The sequence below is a fragment of the Macaca thibetana genome, chromosome 3 (genome assembly GCF_024542745.1).
Source record: "Macaca thibetana thibetana isolate TM-01 chromosome 3, ASM2454274v1, whole genome shotgun sequence".
Lineage (NCBI taxonomy): Eukaryota > Metazoa > Chordata > Mammalia > Primates > Cercopithecidae > Macaca > Macaca thibetana.
Window position 1 is genome coordinate 106,037,060 of NC_065580.1, and position 20,009 is coordinate 106,057,068.

General features: G+C 40.0%; 1 protein-coding gene and 1 long non-coding RNA gene across 5 annotated transcripts in view; both read right to left on the minus strand.

Moving 5' to 3' along the window:
- The window catches only part of LOC126951425 (uncharacterized), a 32,170-nt gene extending 23,036 nt beyond the window's left edge, over nt 1-9,134 (minus strand). Inside the window, exon 1 of the long non-coding RNA XR_007724465.1 lies at nt 1,770-9,134. This is a non-coding gene — a long non-coding RNA (uncharacterized LOC126951425). The remainder of the gene's footprint in view (nt 1-1,769) is intronic.
- A 3,237-nt stretch (nt 9,135-12,371) lies between these two features.
- The window catches only part of HERPUD2 (HERPUD family member 2), a 95,013-nt gene continuing 87,375 nt past the window's right edge, over nt 12,372-20,009 (minus strand). For all 4 annotated transcript variants that reach the window (XM_050785486.1, XM_050785485.1, XM_050785484.1 and 1 more), the window contains 3 exons: nt 18,420-18,743; nt 17,597-17,714; nt 12,372-17,134 (listed from right to left, as the gene is read on the minus strand). In XM_050785486.1, the coding sequence (XP_050641443.1) occupies nt 16,973-17,134; nt 17,597-17,714; nt 18,420-18,743 (604 nt within the window). In that variant the 3' untranslated portion in view covers nt 12,372-16,972. The remainder of the gene's footprint in view (nt 17,135-17,596; nt 17,715-18,419; nt 18,744-20,009) is intronic.

A 20,009-nucleotide genomic window follows, 5' to 3' on the forward strand; every position in this document is an offset into this window, starting at 1 on the left:
AACAAACTATCAGGCACACACCTATTTTTTTCTATAGCAATTATCACTTTTTACCACAATAGATGTACTTATTTACTTATTTTTTGCACTTACTATTTATTGACTGTTTTATATAAATTTACGTAATTTACCTATTTGGTGCATTTATTGATTATTGACTCTTTCCCTCTACTACAATGTGTACAATGTGTAGTTCTTTGAGGCAGATGGAGATCGGTGCATGTGGTAGGTGTTGCTGCTGCTGTGGTTGTTGGCCCGGGACACAGCTGAAAACTCAACCCAGGTCTTCCTGGCTCCACATCTGGAGCTCTATTTTCTCCCCAACTCTAGCTGTGCAGGCATAGGGCGCCAACCCTAATTATTTATCACCCTAAAGGTGTTACAGGACTCTTTAACTCACAAACAGGGAAGAGACTCTCCCTTTACCAAGCCTCTTCTATTGCGGTTCTCAGTTGCTGTGATGTTCTCCACGCAGACATGCCCTGATCTACTATTTCAACCTTAACATTTCTCAACCGCTAATAAATTTTAGTTTAGTTTTGAATCCCAAGCACCCAGGACACTGGGATAGTGATCAAGGAGGAAAGGCAAGTCCTAACCTTTCTAATGAAGGAACAAGAAAACGAAAGCCCAACCCTTTATTGTAAATCATTACGGGGTGCCCAAATCAAACACAAAATGTAATTTTACATTTTACATAAAATTGGGTGCTACTTTTGAATACCACTGGGTGCTTGGAATTCAAACATAAACCAAATCCCTGCATTAATTGCCCATAGAAATTGACCCTGTAATCGATATCCCTCTGAAAATTTACACTAGATCTCTAGCTTTATGCTTTGAATCAATCTTACATTGAACTCGCAACCTGACACCAGTTTCTGGTGTTTGTCTTTAAGATAAGCAGGCATAGGGTCTATACTACTCCAGGTCTCCAGAGTTTTTATTAAAAGTGTCTTATCTTACATGTACTATAAGTGAACAGGTGCTCACATCCCATAGTGCACTGGGAAAAGTATCCTTGAGTGCAAAATGTCACAGGTTGTACAAATCCCATTGTTATTTCAAGGAGACTCCTCACTGCATTCCTAACCAAAAAGCCAAATTGAATTATTACAGAATTCTGGAATAAATCTCCTAATCCTTTCACAAATCTCTGTCAATCTGCTACCATCTGACCACACTGGTGTACTATCCACCCATGTGGAGACTCTTACTCAGACAGATCATTGGAGATTTTTAGTCAGAGTATAATTTATGTGCCAAGTCAAAATATCTATCTGGAAAATATTACAAAAAGTCAATATAACGAAAAGCTTTCCCTTGTCTCTTTCTTGAAATTCTTCTCTAGCTTAACCCAATTTCCTAAGTCACTTAGAGGCCTTTAAACAAAATGAAATCTTAATGATGTCTCTGCCATGAATAATTAATTGTTGGTGTACAATCTTCTCAACAAAATCCATTCTCATTAGATTAGAGGTTTCCGCAAGATACATGAGTTCATTATGGACATTTTTACATTCTTCTTGTATCTTTCTTTCTTTGTCCATTTTATCTGTGCTGTGATCTGGGATTCCATCACCCTGACAGCCTTCCAAAGAGAAGCAGTCGTCAGGCAATTAAAGACCTTTGAGAAGTGGTAAAGTCTTCCTGCTTTAAAACATGGCAGCGTCACTGGACAGGAAACAATGAACAGTGAACGCTTGAACTGACGATGGTGGTTTGGTCTTTCAGTGGGAAAGAGGAGGATCTAGGGACGATAGGCTTACCTGTCCTCTTAGAAACTTCTACATCCATCGGTCTTCCGTCTCATAAGAAAGCCTTGAAGACCAGAAAGTCCTGGGAAGAAAGGAACATTGCACCAACCCAACCTCTTGTGGTTTCTTTTCAGATGCTGAAATGCAAGATCATAGACACAATGGAGAAACTTTAGAGGCCATTTACTGCTCATTGGACAAATAGCTGGACACTGCCATGAGTTACAGGTCTAGCCACTGTGCTTTTATGAACTTCATCCCCATCCCCTTCCCAATCCCTCCTTTTCATTCTTCCCTCCTCCATCCTCACATACAAATGTGTTCAATTGTTCCAACTGTATTGCTGAACCAAGTTAGATTTATTAAATCTGTGTTTGAATTTAAAAACCTAATCTGGAAGAAGAAAAGAATCTCAAACACGTTTGAATTTTTCCTCCTAGACATAAAGTATATCGACTGGATTATGCCTAAATTACTGTATTTTAAAGTAATGATTCAAAGAACAGTTAGGCATAGGATAGGCTTTGCAGATGTCAGGCACAGAGTTCTTTGTTTCATACATTTTTTACATAGCTATAATCACCCAAGAGACACAATCTTGTATCCTGTTCTTGTTCATCTGTCATGTGCATTTCTGAGGTTACAACATTGTTTCTACAAACATCATTTAGAAATATCGCATGGCACTCCATCCAGTCAATATACTCTATTTTAATAAACCATGGCCTTTTCTTTCCGTTTTTTAACTATTAATAATGGTGCAATAAGCATCCTTCTGTAAAAGCTTTTCCAATATTTAGGACTATTTCCTTAGTTCAGTTCTTCAAAGTGGAACTGCTGGATAAAGGAGAGTATTTAGGTTTTTGAGATATACTGTGAAACAGCTTTTCCAAAACACTGTTCTACTTTACGTTCCCACATATACTGTCAGCTGGACCAAAGTGAAAAAGATCAATAAACTTGCAATTTTAGGTGGTCACAATGTACATAAGAGACTGACTTTAAATATTTATTATGAAATGTACAGTACATACAGAAAAGTATATAAAAATTTTGTGGTTTAAAGAATAATAATGGCCAGGCACAGTGGTTCATGCCTGCAATCCCAGCACTTTGGGAGGCCCAGGGTGGGCGGATCACCTGAGGTCAGGCATTCAAGACCAGCCTGGCCAACTTGGAGAAACGCCGTCTCTACTAAAAACACAAAAATAAGCCAGGTGTGGTGACACGTGCCTATAATCTCAGCTACTCAGGAGCTGAGGCAGGAGAATCGCTTGAACCCAGAAGGCAGAGGTTGCAGTGAGCCAAGATCATGCCACTGCACTCCAGTCTGGGCGACAGAGCGAGAATTTATCTCAATAATAATAATAATAATAATAATAATAAAATTAACAGCCATGTACCCACTATTCCGTTTAAGAAATAGACTATTATGACCACATTAGTGGCCCCTCATGTGCCTGCATTAGTGTATCACAGCAGCGACAGACAGATCTCAAAATGCCATTGATGTAAAACACACGTACACATACACTGATGTCCCTCTCACATCACAGTCCATGCAGGCTCAGGAGCTGTCTTTGCCACCTCCAACAGAAATTTAAGACCCTGGCTCTGGCCCCATTGAAACACAAGCTCTGGAACAAATTTAAGACTGTTAAGAGTCTTAACAGTAATTTAAGACTCATCATTTCACCATCTTGGAATTTTTGCTTTTAGTTAAGTAGAATAAATAAGAGAGGACACAGAGAACTTACATCTGCTTTTAACTGCCTTTCTCAAGGAGTGACACATCTCTGCCTTCTTCGGTAAGAGCTGCCACACGGCCTCGACTTAACTCTAAAGGGGGTTGGAAATGTGGCCTTCCTTTATGTCTGAACAACACTGCCCATCACATATTGCCTCTGCCACAGTCAGATACCTTTTCCCCGACAGATAAACCCTTCCTGCCTTCTGTGTTAGTCACTCCCTTGCTTTTCTTTAAATAGTGTTGTAAAAATTGCCTAGGAAGCACAAATCTGTGTAAGAGAAGGAAAATATCAACGCTATTCTACAAGGGTTCCCAACAGAAGAGAAGGTGGCAAAATGGGCGTCACAGGCTGGCTTCTGCTTCCCTGAGAATCTATGAGAGCACTTTCTAGGCATGTCTGCAGGCAAGGTCATGGCTGAGTCATGGAAACCACAAATTAACACAACTGGGGCATCAGACAGAACTGTAATTTGAACCACCTACTAGACACCTGTCAGAAAGAGCTTCGGAGGGAGGAGGCTGCTCTGTATTTTCTTCTAACTTCACAGCGCTCCTCTGTCAGCCCTCAAGAGAAGTTCAGAGCTAACCCAAGCATCAAGGGGAGAGCAGCAGCTTTAATAGCACTGAGCCAAGAGAAGAATCAGGACCAGCCTCCCCTAGACATTCTTCCTCGGGTCTCACAGACGGCACTAAGATAGCAGGGATCTTGCGATGATGGCCCTCAACTCACAGAGGCTGCCTTCCAGCTCCGCTGTTGGCCACCAGCCTGGGAGCTCCCTTCATCATCAGCCTGTGGGTTTCCTTCACCTCTCCCCTGCTTTGAATCTCCAGATTCCAGTGCCCCCAGCTCTTTCTTCCTTGGTTTACTCTTTATCAGTTGTTATTCTTTGAACATAGGGAGCTTTTGTTATTTTAAAGTTGTAACTCATAACTCCAATGTCTGGAGTCCTGAGGGCCTTTTCCATTGTCTGTTCTTTCTGCCGGAAACATACCGTCCAGCAGCTTCTTAAGACATGGTGTGTGAGAGATACGTTTTTTGAGAAAATATATATGCATTTTTGAGTTTGCAACACATTTTTTACAACCATCATAGAATGGCAGCATGACATTCCATCGAGTGTACTATGGTTTGGCTGTTTCCGCACCCAAATCTCATCTTGGATTGTAATCCCTGTAATCCCCATGTGTTGTAGCAGGGACTCAGTGGGAAGTAAATGAATCATGGGGGCGGTTTCCCCCATGCTCTTCTCATGATAGTGAGTTCTCACGAGATCTGATGGTTTTATAAGTGTCTGGCATTTCCCCTGCTGGCTCTCACTGTCTCTCCTGCTGTCCTGTGAAGAGGTGCCTTCCACCATGATTGTAAGTCTCCTGAGGCTTCCCCAGGCATGCAGAACTGTGAGTCAATTAAATCTCTTTTCTTTATAAATTACCCAGTCTCAGGTATTTCCTTATAGCAATCTGAAAATGGACTAACACAGAGTGAATACATCCTATTTTACCATACCATGCCCTTTTTAAATATATTTTATATTGTTTTCCACTTTTCACTACTATTAGTAATGTTGCAATGAGCATCCTTCCACATACGGATGCCCTCCACGGACAAGGTAACCTGGTGGGCACTATGGAGAAAGAGTGAGGACACAGTCTAGTGGGCACAAAACAAGAAAATGACAGCAAAGGGAAGCAAGTATATGTCCACACACACACACACACACACACACACACACACACACACACGCATGCATGCATGCCTAACAGAGAAACATATGATTATGTTTTCCAAAGAGTCTGGGGTACAAAATGGTCTCCCGCTAAAACTAAAGTTCTCTGAGGTCTTTGTGTGTGACTTAATTACACACGCTAATTTTCCATTTTAATCTATAATTATCTATGATGGTTTTGACATTGAATAATAATATTTTAAGTTACTTACCAGTTATCTCATCTGTGGCACCAATTTTAGTTGCTACTTCTCTGAAACCTCCACATCCATGCATTATACAATCCATCTCTCTGGTTCCAGTCTGGCATCCAAACCTGGACCCCTCCTCCTGGAAGTATGTCTTCCACCATTCCTCCCTTTTGCCTCCAACTCATAATATTCAGAACTGAACACAGCGTCCCTGATCCACCTCAAACCTGTCTTTAACCCTTATTCCAGCCTAGGATATGAAGATTCTATTTCCATTATAAATCTACCAGATATTAGCCAATTTAATGAGGTGGAAGACTTTTATTCTCTGGAGGTTTCTCACAAAAAAATCAGTGAAGACGGCTAAAATATTACCAAGGGACTGCTACCCACTGCCCTTTGACAGGAGTGAGCGAAGACTCTTAGTCATTCTAGAGGGGCTCAGAGCACCCAGAGGGCCCCGAAGCCCCAGCAGTGACTGGCATGGGAAAGAAAAATGGAGGGAAGTACAGGATGATGGGAAAAAAGAGTCAAACGCTTCTCTCTGAATGCAACTTTGTAAAAGGACCGGGCTACAAGGAACCCAGTCTTTTATTCAAATTACTTTGCATTACTTAACTGAACCTCAGTTTCCTCAGTTATAAAACAGTAATAACAGCTGTCCACCTTGAAGACATGCTATTGTTTAATTCTTACATCTAATAAATATTTCTAGAATATTATCTGTAGAGTTGGTGCTAAGGATATCACAATAACAGGACATAGTTCCTACCTGCAGGGTCCCTGTGGTCTGCTTGTAAGAGAGACCCAAGGAAAGAGCAATCACAGTATAGGAGAATAAGTGTTTCCCAGGTATGCACAAAATGAGATAATGACTTTATAGTGCTTAGCAAATGCTAGAGTGTTGTACAAATTTTGGCTTTATTAGTACTGGGTACTCCTGATCCTATTCAGGGGTCTCTAACTACTCTTGCTGTGTTCCTCCCCACCAAGCCATGAAGCAGAAGGCCAGCCTTGGTACCCACAGCCTCTTCTAATGCTAAAGCCTCTGCTGAAGGGGCAGGACCAAATGAGCCCTGCAACTGATCCCACCTCACTCTCAGGCAGCAGGTGATGGAACTGCGTTGACACTAAGCCCAGGCAACCAGTCGATACACTGACTTTTGACACATGATATTGTCTAGCAAGAAACTTTGTGTTGAGCCAGTCAGGTTCCTTCTTTGGAGAATTTTAACTGGGAAACACAGTAGGAATCTAGCAGTCAACAACAGGGCTGAAACTGGAAAAATGCAGAGAACCAAGACACGAGGCAGAAATGGGAGGATGAAGGGTCATAGCAGGCAGCTCTTACTAAGAAACTATGAGTGGAGAAAAGTATACCAAGCAGAAGGAAAAACTGAAAACATCTGCAGTGAGAGGGCTGTGGAAAAGATGCACAAAGAAAACTGAGGCTGGCTGGGCGCGGTGGCTCACGCCTGCAATCCCAGCACTTTGGGAGGCTGAGGCAGGTGGATTACCTGAGGTCAGGAGTTCGAGACCAGCCTGGCCAACATGGTGAAACCCCATCTCTACTAAAAATACAAAAATTCCCTGGGCGTCGTGGTGTATACCTGTAATCCCAGCTACTCAGGAGCCCAAGGCAGGAGACTTACTTGAACCCAGGAGGTGGAGGTTGCAGTGAGCCGAGATCATGCCACTGCACTCCAGCCTGGGCAACACAGAAAGACACCATCTAAAAACAAAAGGGAAAAGAAAGAGAAAACTGATGCTATTATAGACAGCTTAGGCCTTGAGGGCAGCCACAGGGGGTATAGCTGGTCCCGCAGGTGACTCTCCACTTTCCCTGCTCCTTCCTTTTATTTATATTTTCCTATCAAAAAAAAGAATGAAACCTTACAAAGCCAAACTGAAAAGATGCCTTTGAGCACACAAAAATCATATTCACTCTAAAGTCTATTGACTGAATTCTCAGATACATTTCTTCTTTCACTGTTTTTACAATTACCGTCTTCTATATGCAAAATCTAAAAGGAAAGATGCAATTAATTTTCATGACATCACGTAGTATTTTACTATTTGTTTGCAGGCCATCAACAAACTTCCCTCATGAGAAAATCCTAACTGTAATCAAGAAAGCAAGTATCTTCCAAAAGCTCTTTGGAAAAATGGCTGATTCTAGCACCGGAGCAGAAAATATACAAGATGAGCTTGGAACATCTTATTATGCCAGGAAATAAGCAAGTGCTCAAAAGAAAAGTCTCAATGATGGGGATATATCAAAGGAACACAACATCACTAATTCACATGGAAATGCAAATCAAAACCACAATGAGCTATCATCTCACCCCAGTTAAAATGGCTATGATCAAAAGGACAGAAAATAACATGCTTGAGGCCTTGGAGAAAGGGCAAGCTTGCACAAACAGGTGAAAATGTAAATTAGTATAGCCACTATGGAAAACAGTGTGGAGGTTCCTCAGAAAGCTAAAAATAGAGCCACCATATGATCCAGGAATCTTGCTACTGGCTATCTATCCAAAAGAAAGGAAACCAGTATACCAGAGATATCTGCACTCCCATATTTATTATAGCACTATTCACAATAGCAAAAATGTAGAATCAACCTAAGTATCCATCAACAGATGAATGGATTAAAAAATGTGGCATATAGACACAATAAAGTACTACTCAGCCATGAAAAGGAACGAAATCTTGTCATTTGCAGCAACACGAATGAAACAGGAAGACATTATGTTAAATGAAATAAGTCAGGCACAGAAACACAAATATCACATGTTCTCACTCTCATGGGAGAGCTAAAAAGTGGATCTCAAGAAGACAGTAGACTGGTGGTTACCAGAGTCCAGGAAATGGTGAGGTGGAGGCAGGAAGAGAAGTTGGTTAATGGATACAAAAATACAGTTAGATAAAAGAAATAAGTTCTAGTGTTTGATAGCACAGTAGAATGACTATAATTAACAAGAACTTACTGTATATTTCAAAATAGCAAGAAAGGAAGATTTGGAATGTTCCCAACACAAAGAAATGATAAATTTGAGGTGATGGATATCCCAGTTACCCTGATTTTAGTACACATTGTATGTTCGTATCAAAATGACACATATACCCTATTAATATGTACAATTATTATGTAGCAATTAAATAGGAACACAAGAGCCACCTGAAAGAGCTCCCAGTGGCCAAAGCTTAAACAATTTTAGCAATAAAACAAAGTCATATTGGATTAAAACCCAATATATAAAATAAATATCCATGAGTCCACACTAACACAAATAAATAGATTGAATAAATAAATAATTGGGAGGCAAGAGATAAATCTCGCCATAGAGAAGAATTCCAAATAACTTACGTAGATACTCCGTCCTCGAATCTGTGAAGCATAACGCCCTGCTCCTTCTTGGCTGCACACAGTGACTTTCTTCCAAAGAGCTCAGTGTGGAAGGCAGGTGGGAATTACTTTACAGTGGGAAAGCCTGACAAACACTACCAGGTGGCCAGGTGACCTTCACCAAGTGGTGAAGGTCAATATCATGTATTTCTTTTTTGAGATGGAGTCTCACTGTGTCACCCAGGCTGGAGTGAGTGGCACAATCTTGTTCCACTGCAGCCTCCGCCTCCTGGGTTCAAGGAATTCTCCTGAGCAGCCTGCCACCATGCCCAGCTAATTTTAACGGCCCGCCACCATGCCCAGAGATACTATGTATTCTTGATATGATGTGATGAAAATATTTGGCACATTACCCCCGGTGTCTTCCTCCTAAAAATACATAACCCCAGTTTAATCATGAGAAAAATATCAGACAAATCCCAAGTCAAGAGACATCCTATAAAAATACTCCACCCATACTACTCAAAAATATTAAGGCCATCAAAAACAAAGAAGTCTGAGAAATTGTCACACCCTAGAGTAGCATAAATAGACATAACATCTAAATTTAATGTGATATCTTGGAATCTTGGAGGGGATTCTGGAACAGAAAAGAGACATTAGATAGACTAAGGAAATCTAAATAAAGTATGGACTTTAGTTAATCATAATGTATCAATATTGGTTCATTAATTGCAACAAATGTACCCTACTAAGGTAACCTGATAATACAGGGGGAACTGGGTGCAGAGAATATGGTAACTCTGTATCATCTTTGCAATTTTTCTGAAACTCTAAAACTGTTCTAAAATTAAAAGTTCATTTTTGAAAGTTAAAGAAGTTAAAGAAAAATTTCAAAAGCATCATTAAGCAATTGGGGCCATCTTTATATGTTTTTGTTTTCGACAGTGATGATTTAGATCCCTGTAATAAAAGAAAAGGTCTGGAAAAAAAAATGTCTCCCAAGAGAATTACTAAGTAGGGCATGGGAATAAGGTGCTATCTCACTAAGCAAATACTATGGCCATAGAGGTGGATTGTCTGCTGATTTGTTCTAAAGTGGAGGCTGTCAAAAATTTAAATAGCTCTTGCCCAAAATATAATGGTCTAATTCAACTACCAGGAGCCACCTCTGGACACAGAGAGCGAGACAACAGCGCTCAATGCTTAACTCCTACAGGAACTTCATTCGTCTGTCTGGTGCCAACAGCACCCTTGAGTCACCTGTAAAAGTGGCCAGGTTTATTCTCTATATTTTTCTATATGTTTGAAATATTCCATAATAATGTTAAGAACATTTTTATAATTTTTATTAGCTTTCAATTTTGAAATAATTTCAAACTTGATGAGAAAAGTTGCAAAAATAGCACAAAGAATTCCCACATACCCTTTACCCAGCTTCCCCAAATGTTAACTTTCTGTATAGTTATAGTACAGTGATCAAAACCCAGAAATTAACATCGAAGCAATAGTATTAGCTCACCTACAGATTGTATCCAAAAGCTACCAATCGTCCCACTGAGCTCCTTTTTCTGGTTCAGGACCCACGGTGCATGCACAGCTGCCATGTCGCCCTTCTCCTCCAGTCTGGAGCATTTCCTCGGCCTTTCTTTGTTTTTCATGACCTTGACACTTTTGAAGAGTCAGTGTAAAATCATTTAAACCCATTGAGTTTATGACAATCTCCCTAAAACTGTTTTGAACTGAAGGCAGCTCTTCAGCGAGCTGCCAGGCCGTCAGGGAGCAACCTTGATGCAGTTTCTCAAGCTGGAGGACTCTGCAGCCTCTGCAACCCTCAGGGTGGCAGGAGGCGCATGGGAAAGTGGCACAACAAAGGCGGGACTGCACTTCACTGGGATTCCGGACAGACAACCAGTATCCTGAGCACCTAACACGGCGCCAAGCTCCTACGTGCCTAGATACCTCCCCCACTCGTAGGAGCATCTGAGGAGGTGGGTGGGTGTGTGCTCCAATCCACTCGCTAGGGCTTGGGGGGACCAGGAGTTCACCGTTGTGTGAGCAAAACCCAGATGCCAGTACTGCACATCCTGGAGTCACCTGGAGGCTACAGTCTCCAGCTTTCCCAAAGTTCGCCATCAGGAACCAGAATATCAGGGCCCGAGAGTGTCCTGTCTTCCATGTTTTTTTCGTGTGTGGTAGTGTAGCATCCTTCCCTCCAGCGTCTCCAAGCCCTGAAGTAACCTTCCTCCAAGGACCACCGCAGTAGAGATGTGCAGTGTTACAGCACCATCTAGTGCTAAAAATAGTACAGTGCAGCCATAGCATCCCTGCCGCTCCAGTCACAGCTCCTGGGGGTGTAATTAACAATTTAGCAACGTGCCAAGATTTAACAAGTTGACTCTAATTTCACGGTGTGACAAGCCAGTGTGGTTTAGCAGGGAAGAGGCATTGGAGTCAGATGAATCCCTTGTCTGCCCTTACCAATGTGCCTTGCTCTGTCTCTGCCGGTCCAAACCTTATTTTCCTCATAGTTAAAATGGGACTAAACACTGTATTCAATATTGTTATAATGTACGTGGATAAGTCCTGGGGTGATAGAAAGTCCCAATAAACATGTATTGCTTCTCATCCTCCTCCCTACCCTCTGTATACAGAGGATTTCCATGACAACCTGGAGCCGTTAAAATGGAAGGGACTCTTCTCCATGAGGTGTGATGTTCATCCAAAGAGCCGGACAATCTGTAAAACCCTGAGGCCCCTCCATGGTTAGGAGCCGGGACTCGGAATCTGAATTGGCTTATTTTGAATACCAGCTCTGACGGTTGCTGGTTTTTCCATCTGTAAAATAGCGATGGTAGTGATGATGCCTATCTCCTAAGACTGTTGTGAGGATTAAATTAATACCTGCAAAGCACTTAGAAGGTAAGAATTTCGTAAGCGTGAACTATCATTAATAACATTTCTTAGCAATCTGGACCCAAAAAAGGCAGGAGGCGGGGGAAGGCTCGGAGCCACCATTTATTTAATTTATAAAAGAAAATGTTCCACTTTTTGTCCTTTTGAATAGTACTCTACCTCTCATGTTTTCCCCTAAACACATACACACACACACACACACACACACACACACACACACACACACACACTTCAAATACTTATTTTGAGTCTGGCTTCTCTTCAACCAAGTCTCAGTTAGCTTCCTGGGCCATCACCAAGGTGAGGCTGGGCCACGAGCAGCCCATCTGAGCTTCACAGACAGCCCAAATACCTCAGCCATTGGTATAGTCCTGGTAAAGTGAGCCCTTTATCATTATGAAATATCCTTCATACTCTAGTAATGCCTGAAAGTTTACTTCGTGTACTAAATACACCAGCTTCCTTTTGGTTAATACTTGCATGATAGTTCTTTTTCCATCCTTTTAATTTCAGTCTTTCTGTATCCTTGTTTAAGGTATGCTGTTTTGAAGTCTCAGATAATTATATTTGTTCTTTATCCAGGGGTGGTAATATTGCCTTTGAAATGGAATATTTAGTCCACATATGCTTGATGTAGAGATTGATGCATGTGGGCGTTTGTTTTCTATTTGTTCCCATCTGTTCTGTGTTGTTTTTTTTTTGCTTCCTTGGGATTATTTTATTTCATATTCTCCTTCTGTTATCTTGTTAGTTTTATATTCTCTTATTCTTTTAGAAAATACTGTAGAAACTGAAACATGTACCCCTGATTTATTCATTTCTAATATAAATCAGTGCCTCCACCATCTTCACTTTCAAGACAATTCAAGGACTTCAGAATACTTTAATTCCATTTACTCAGGGGTCCCCAGTCCCCAGGCTGTGAACAAGTACTGGTCAGTAGCCTGTTAGGAACTGGGCCACACAGCAGGAGGTGAGTGGCAAGCCGGCAAGCATTACCACCTGAGCTCCACCTCCTCTCAGATTAACAGTGGTACTAGATTCTCATAGGAGTGCTAATCCTACTGTGAACTGTGCATGTGAGGGATCTAGGTTGTGTGCTTGGGAAAGGTTTTCCACTTACTAAGAATTCTAGACAGTAAAGGGGCCCTAGAGGCCTTGACACAGGAACCCTGAGTAATTATTCTCTGCTCTCTGTAAGAAAAACATTTCTTTCGAATATTCCATAATTTTTAATAAAAGACTTGCATTGTTCACAACACATTCAAGAAGCATTATCATTGATTTTCCTTTGTGAAATGTTTAAATATTGAAACATCCAAAATATTAATGTGTATAAAATACAACAAACTTACTTTGTACCTATCATGCAGTCGGTTTCTATCACTTTCCCAAGTTGCAGTTCCAATGTGCAGTGCTAGCAATACCACCCGTAGAAGTGAGCCCAAGGAATGATCTGGTAGATGAGAACACCACATGCCAGAGCCTGGCAGTTTTGCAGATCCAGCAACACCATTCCGGATACTGCACGCCTTAGGGTCTGACGTACACCGGACTTCGAAAAAGCTGGTATATCACATCACATTATAGTCTTTTAACAGTGAGGCAAGGCCGGACGCAGTGGCTCACAACTGTAATCCCAGCACTTTGGGAAGCCAAGGCAGGTGGATCATGAGGTCAGGAGTTCAGGACCAGCCTGGCCAAAATGGTGAAACCCCATCTGTACTAAAAATACAAAAATTAGCTGGGCGTGTTGGCAGGTGCCTGTAATCCCAGCTACTTGGGAGTGTGAGGCAGAGAATTGCTTGAACCCAGGAGGCAGAGGTTGCAGTGAGCCGAAATAGTGCCACTGCACTCCAGCCTGGGTGATAGAGTGAGACTCCGTCTCAAAACAAACAAGCAAACAACAACAACAACAAAACAGTGAGGCAAAAACTTCCACTGGGACTGTATATTTGAAACTCCAAATATGGTCTTTCCTCCCACAAATTTGAAAAGCCTAATTTCAATAGCGATGGTAGAAAGAGCCAGAGAAACCAGTTACAATACTGGTGAGCTGTGGCATCTAATTATGTTAACAAAATATGATGCGAATGTCTCCAATTCTCCAGCCCTACAGATCACTCTTTTCTTTTACCCACCTAACATAATCTGACCCTTCTCAATGTAGAAGGTCTAGTCTTTATGGTAATGTATAATAATGTAATAAGTCCTAGCAAGTGTTTATATTCCAGAAACAGGTTGTTACTAGTCACAATCTGGCCTTAAGACCAGTGTTTGGATTACCCCAGCCACCTAGGTACCATCTGGCCCCAGAATGGACACAGTTCCTCCCTGAATCATCCAAAACACAGCTGACATTGGGCTGTAGTTTTTGACAAAGACTTAATGAATGTGAGGCTAACACAAGGGAATTAACAATGTAGAGAAAATAACAGTGGGTCACAAATTCCGTGTTCTTAGAACCTGTGACAACATCCCTTCACAGGAGTTTATAACCAGGATCATTCTTAGGCCCCAGCCTGCTGCTAGGAGGCAGGGACTTGCTCATTTCCTCCAGAGGGGTGTCCCCACAATGCTGCCCACCCTCAATGAGTTCTACAGCTCCAATTCTCTTCTCTCCAGCTCCCAAGAGAAATGAAACTGATCAGTCTCATAATTAACTCAGAATTCTCTCCCCACCCTGTACCCGCTTTAGGCTCTGACCCATGGAGCATTTCTGCCAGCTTTGGTAGTTTATCTACTTAGCTTCCAGGTTAAAATCCAGACCTTTCTTCTGGATGCAATAATTACATCAGTCTTGAAATAAGCCATCCCTAATTATGGACCCAAACAGTGTTCAAATGTGGCCATAGCTCACTCTGCTGAACATCTGCTAATTCTGATTTTTTTCTAATTACCAACAATGCAATGAATATCTGGAAAGCTAAATCTCACACATGCATGACATCCTTTCAAACTTCTGCTGGCACTCATCCAGGACTGAACTAAATACCAGATTCTCCCCAACTTCATCCCTTCTATATGGTGAGAGAAATAAGGAAATAAATGTAAACTGCAACAGTGTTAACGGCAAAGTAATAAACTGTGCTTCCAGGGAAAAGCCTCCCAAAGAACTGGCAATTATGCTGAGATCTGATGAGTCATTAGTGCTAGTGAGGCAGAGAAGGAAGAAACTGTGTGTTTGCAGCAAAAAGAATAGCAATTTAAAAAGTCCGGGGCTGGAAGGTGCTAGAGTTAGAGCAGCCTAGCTCAAACAGGAATTAAGGGGCAGCTCAAACTTACAGGAAGCGAGGGCACAACCTTTCAGGATTTTGTAAGCCATGTTCATTATTAGTCTGATTTGTATTCTAGGAATAACAGGATGACACTGAATGATTCTGTGCACATTTTGAAAATCTGATACTTGCTGGAATGGCTATATTCTATTTTAAATTCCCCTACAGTTTCACCAACACTGAATATCATCTTATGAATTTGGTAGTTTTAACTACTAGATACTTTTTTTTTCATCTTTATTACCCATTTCCTATTGGAGTGCTTTTTTTTCTTCTTTTACTGGATACAAATTTTTTTTTACTGGACTGAATTTAAGACTTCATTTATTACCTTTTCTATCTTTTTCGCTCTAATTATTTGCCTTTAAATTACTTATGTCAAAACATTATATTCTTAGCAATCTTTAAAGATTCTGCTATAAAAGTGTCCTCTGACTCCAATGTTATATATTTACCTATATATTCTTAGTATTCTCATGATTTGGTTGTTCATATTCAATCATGATGTCTTGACATTTATAAATAGAAATTTAACTTTACTTTTCAAATGGTTAACTAGTCATCCCTGATAATTCACTTTTATCATTATAAGTAAACAAATCAGAAAATAATTTGTGTTTTCTTAATCTTCTCTGTTATCTAATCATATACATAATTTTTTTCCTGGGCCAGTACCACACTCATAATTTTATAATGCATTTCATGTGAGATAAAGTTCTCCTGCCCGTATTTCTTTTATTTAGCTATCCCGTAAGAAACTTACTGCCTTCTCATGATACATTAACTTGGCTTTCACAGGGATTTTTAAACAAACTAATGAGGTTTCAGACAATCTAACTAGGAGATATCCATCTGGGATGGAAACAGGTGTAAATGACTTTTAAGACTTCAGCAACCCTTCCAAACAACTACTAAAATTTATATAATTTTTGCATGTAATAGGTGAAGAGTTTGAACAAATACCCCTTAAAACTGTTTACCATAATTGACTTTTTATTTAAAAAATTACACTGAGCAATTTCCAGCATATCTTTTTTTTATAAAAGTACTGCCTATATCAAACATTTTATATCACGTTAATTCCATTGAAGAGCTGCCTTTTTCTGTTAAGGTACTGATTCCAATTGATGGGATATATGCCCTTAAAATAGAAAGTTTCCATTATTTATTCAAATGTCAAAATTAAGATTATTGAGAAGTTTATTGCTTTATGGCTGGGCAAGATGCTACTAGTACATTTTAGGTAAATAATATTCTTTATTAAAAACTATGAGGTCATTCTGTTTAAAACTTTCAAGATAATTCACAGAAAATAGATATATTTATTCAAATTAAACATTAGAGGGCCAGGCTACTAGCTATAGACATTTACATGTGAAGCAGCTCTTTTTTTTTTTTTTTTTTTTTGAGACTGAGTCTCACTCTGTCACCCAGGCTGGAGTGCAGTGACCCAATCTCAGCTCACTGCACCCTCCGCCTCCTGAGTTCAAGCAATCCTCCTGCCTCAGCCTCCCGAGTAGCTGGGATTACAGGCACGTGCCACAACACCCGGCTAATTTTTTTGTATTTTTAGTAGAGACGGGGTTTCGCCATGTTTGCCAGGCTGGTCTCGAACTCCTGACCTCAAGTAATCCACCCGCCTCGGCCTCCCAAAGTGCTGGGATTACAGACGTGAGCCATGGCGCCCGGCCAATGAAGCAGCTCTTTAAAGAAATAAGACATGAAAATAGGTCTGTCCTGGTATACTACACATAATTGAAATGAATAACACCTGGAAGACCAATATTGTTACGCTATGTTCTGTTAGGATCTTAAAAAAAAAATTCAGACATTTAGTAGTCCATTTGTGCTTAAAATATTCATATGCATGAGAAGCCTAAAGAAAAAAAAACACCTCTGTACATGATGATCAAAAGAAAGTTATAAATTTTTTTGAAATTGCACTGTTATTTAAACCACTTTCCTAAAGTCAGACCCTCCTTGTAGCTGGCACAGTTTTTCAGGTCAATTGGCAACCTGGGGAGGCCCCTCTGGTATTAGTGAAGTAAAGAAGGTGGTGATGAAAGACCAAGCTGAAGCCATTAATCCAGGCCTTTGAACTGCACTGGCATCTTCACCTGCATCTTCTCCACTCTCATCTTCAAGCCCATCATCCATAAGACGCTCCTTTCAAGCAAAACAAGAAACATACTCCTGAGTGATGTGAACGAGCATTAGCTCATAATAGAAGACAGTTAAATTCTTTGTAGAACAAAGGAATATGAAGTGGTACATATGTGGTCATTAGAAATCTTTAAGGCCAAAATTGGTAAATTCCTCAGTGTTCTAGTTTAAAGGGGACAACTGCCAATGCAATACAATAAATTCTTACCATGTGTATAATTTTATTTATTGACTATTTTCAAGAAAAAAAAGTTACTTCTTCCTATTTAGTTATAATATATGACTGATTTGGTATTATATTCTAAGCTCTCCCAAATGAAACCATCACAATTTATATGTTAGCTTTCTTTCACGTACCATTTCACAAATACTTATGGAACATCCAATCTTCTTTCATCACACTGGTCCCGCACAGTGCTGGGAAAATCTCAATAACTTAAGTATACAAAAGCTTCAATCACATACCATTTCTTCAAGTTCCAAGTTGTTTGCATTTTGCCCATCATTGTTAACTTCAGCATTATTGTTGGGAGCCTGTTGATGACCTCCTTCTTGCCTAAAAGGAAACCATCCAGCTTGGTGTCTGTTCAGTAAAATAAAGAGAAAATAAAATAAGTCACAGTTGTTTTTATTTGTAACACTATAAAATGTTATTAGTGTCCTATAAGAGAAAAATGATTAGAACTACAATAAATAAAAAGACCAAATCTCCCACTTCAGGACAGGGAACCACCCTTCTCAAAGCAATGACAGCAAAACAAAACCAACTCAAATCTCTAAGTCTATCATGGACTTCACTGGCTCTATGTTAGTTATTAAAACATATCAGGAATCATAAATCTCTTTTGGTATTTTTCAAAATGAAATACAACTTAGATATCTGTTTGCCCCTTGGAGAGAAGGGAGCAGGGGAAAAACAGTCTACTTATGAAAAAAATCTGGCTTATACCTATAGGACTTACTATTGGTAAGTCTAATGAAAGAGGACAACCTTATGCAGGAGTGCATCATACACTTCTTAAGTTCTAAATAACGGATAGAGTATATCTCACTGAATGAACAATTTTTATAAAATACAGTAAACAAAAAATCTGCTTCTAAATAATTCTGACAAACATTCTCACTCAACAAAACCTGCCCTTGCTTTTGGCATCAAAAACATGCCAGATATCTAAAGTCCAGCATTCAAATTCCTTCACTCAACATTCACAACAGACTACCCTACACCAGATTCTGTGCTGAATAGTTTCAGACATTAAACCACAAAAAGTTAATGAACATCACTCACAAATAAACCAGCAGCATGGCTCCCATTACCATGATAAACCGACTAAAAGAAGAATAGAAGTATACAATGCTAAGGAGAATCGCAGCTCGTGAGAACGTGTACATCCAGTCTAGCCAGTCTCGATTGAAGTCTTCTTCATTTAGTACTGGACCTCCCTGTGCATTCATTTGAACATTCTCATTCATGGGTCGATTTTCTTGGGCCACTAGGTTTGGAGCTGGTGGGGGTTCTTCTCCAGGAACATGTGCCAAATTTAGAGGCTGTGAAGTAGTAGGCTGGGTTGGGTTGACATTTGATGTGGCCTGAGCTGAAACTGCAGCTTGACTGAAATAGTCACCAAAATAAATATTAAAAAGAAAAAAAAAAAACTTTACCATACCATATTTTTTTAAACTTCTTGGGGAGCTATATGTATTTTTCATAAACCTAATATGGAATATCCCAACTCCTGTACCACATTTCTTAGGTAAGCACAAATTCCAATGGAAAAGTGGAGCCAAGGTTGATGGTAGATGTCACACAGGAAAGGATGTTCTCTTAGCCTGGTAGTGTAAGATGACAGGGGAAAGGCAAAAGATGTGAGAGCAGCCATGTTAACCACTACTCTCTCTTTCAATCAATTACCTTATAAGCTAATGAGATGTCCAAACCTTTTCATGAATGCCCCCTTTTGTTATTCTACATGGGATGAATACTCCCAAGCTCACCACCTACCTCTCCCTCAGACCCATGTTTTGAAAGGCTTGTCTAAAAATACATGCTATTATTACATTGTGTGTCTACTGCCAGTGATAAATGATTTGTACTAGTATCCTAAAATCCTAAATACATCTCAGGTAACAACCCTTTCACCCCAATACTGATTTGGAAGAACTCCAACTGGGGACCACTGGTCCTTGTCAAGTTAGAAAGAATTGTGATTCTGAGGTTTGCTTATAATTTGATTGCTTAAAATTTCCCAGTAAAGAATAAATTTCCCAGAAAAGTGATAATATATCTTGGATTTGCTTTAAATTATCCAACAGAAGGAAGAAAGTTGTAAAATAAGACTAACATGAATTGATAAATGTCAAAGCTGGGTGATAGGTACACACAGATTCCTTTTACTACTCTACCTTGTTATGTTTTTAAATTTTTCTACAATAAGAAGTTAACAATCAAGGGAGCACAGGAAAGTTAAATAAATGGTTTCCAGGCTACAAAATCCTATTTAAGCCAGTATGCTAATATCTTGTATCTGTATAGGGCTTTTTAGTTTAGAAAACACTTCCTACTTCATGAATATTCTGATACACAGGTGAGTTACTTTATTTTAAAGGGGAGAAACTAAGGCTCTGAAGTTAAATGATGTGTATAAGAGTATATGATTTAGCAGCAAGCATAATAAGCTCCCCTTATCTCACATAGTTCTCGTAAGGTTCACAAACGAGACAAGGTGGGGTACAGCATCCAGCAAAGTACTGAGCACAAAGCAGTCACTCAAATGATAACCATTACCATGGCAACATGTAAGGTACGAATATCCTGCCTGGAGCCAAGGGCTTATGAAAGAGAGCCTTAGGATACAAGGTTCATAAAGCAGCTTAGCTT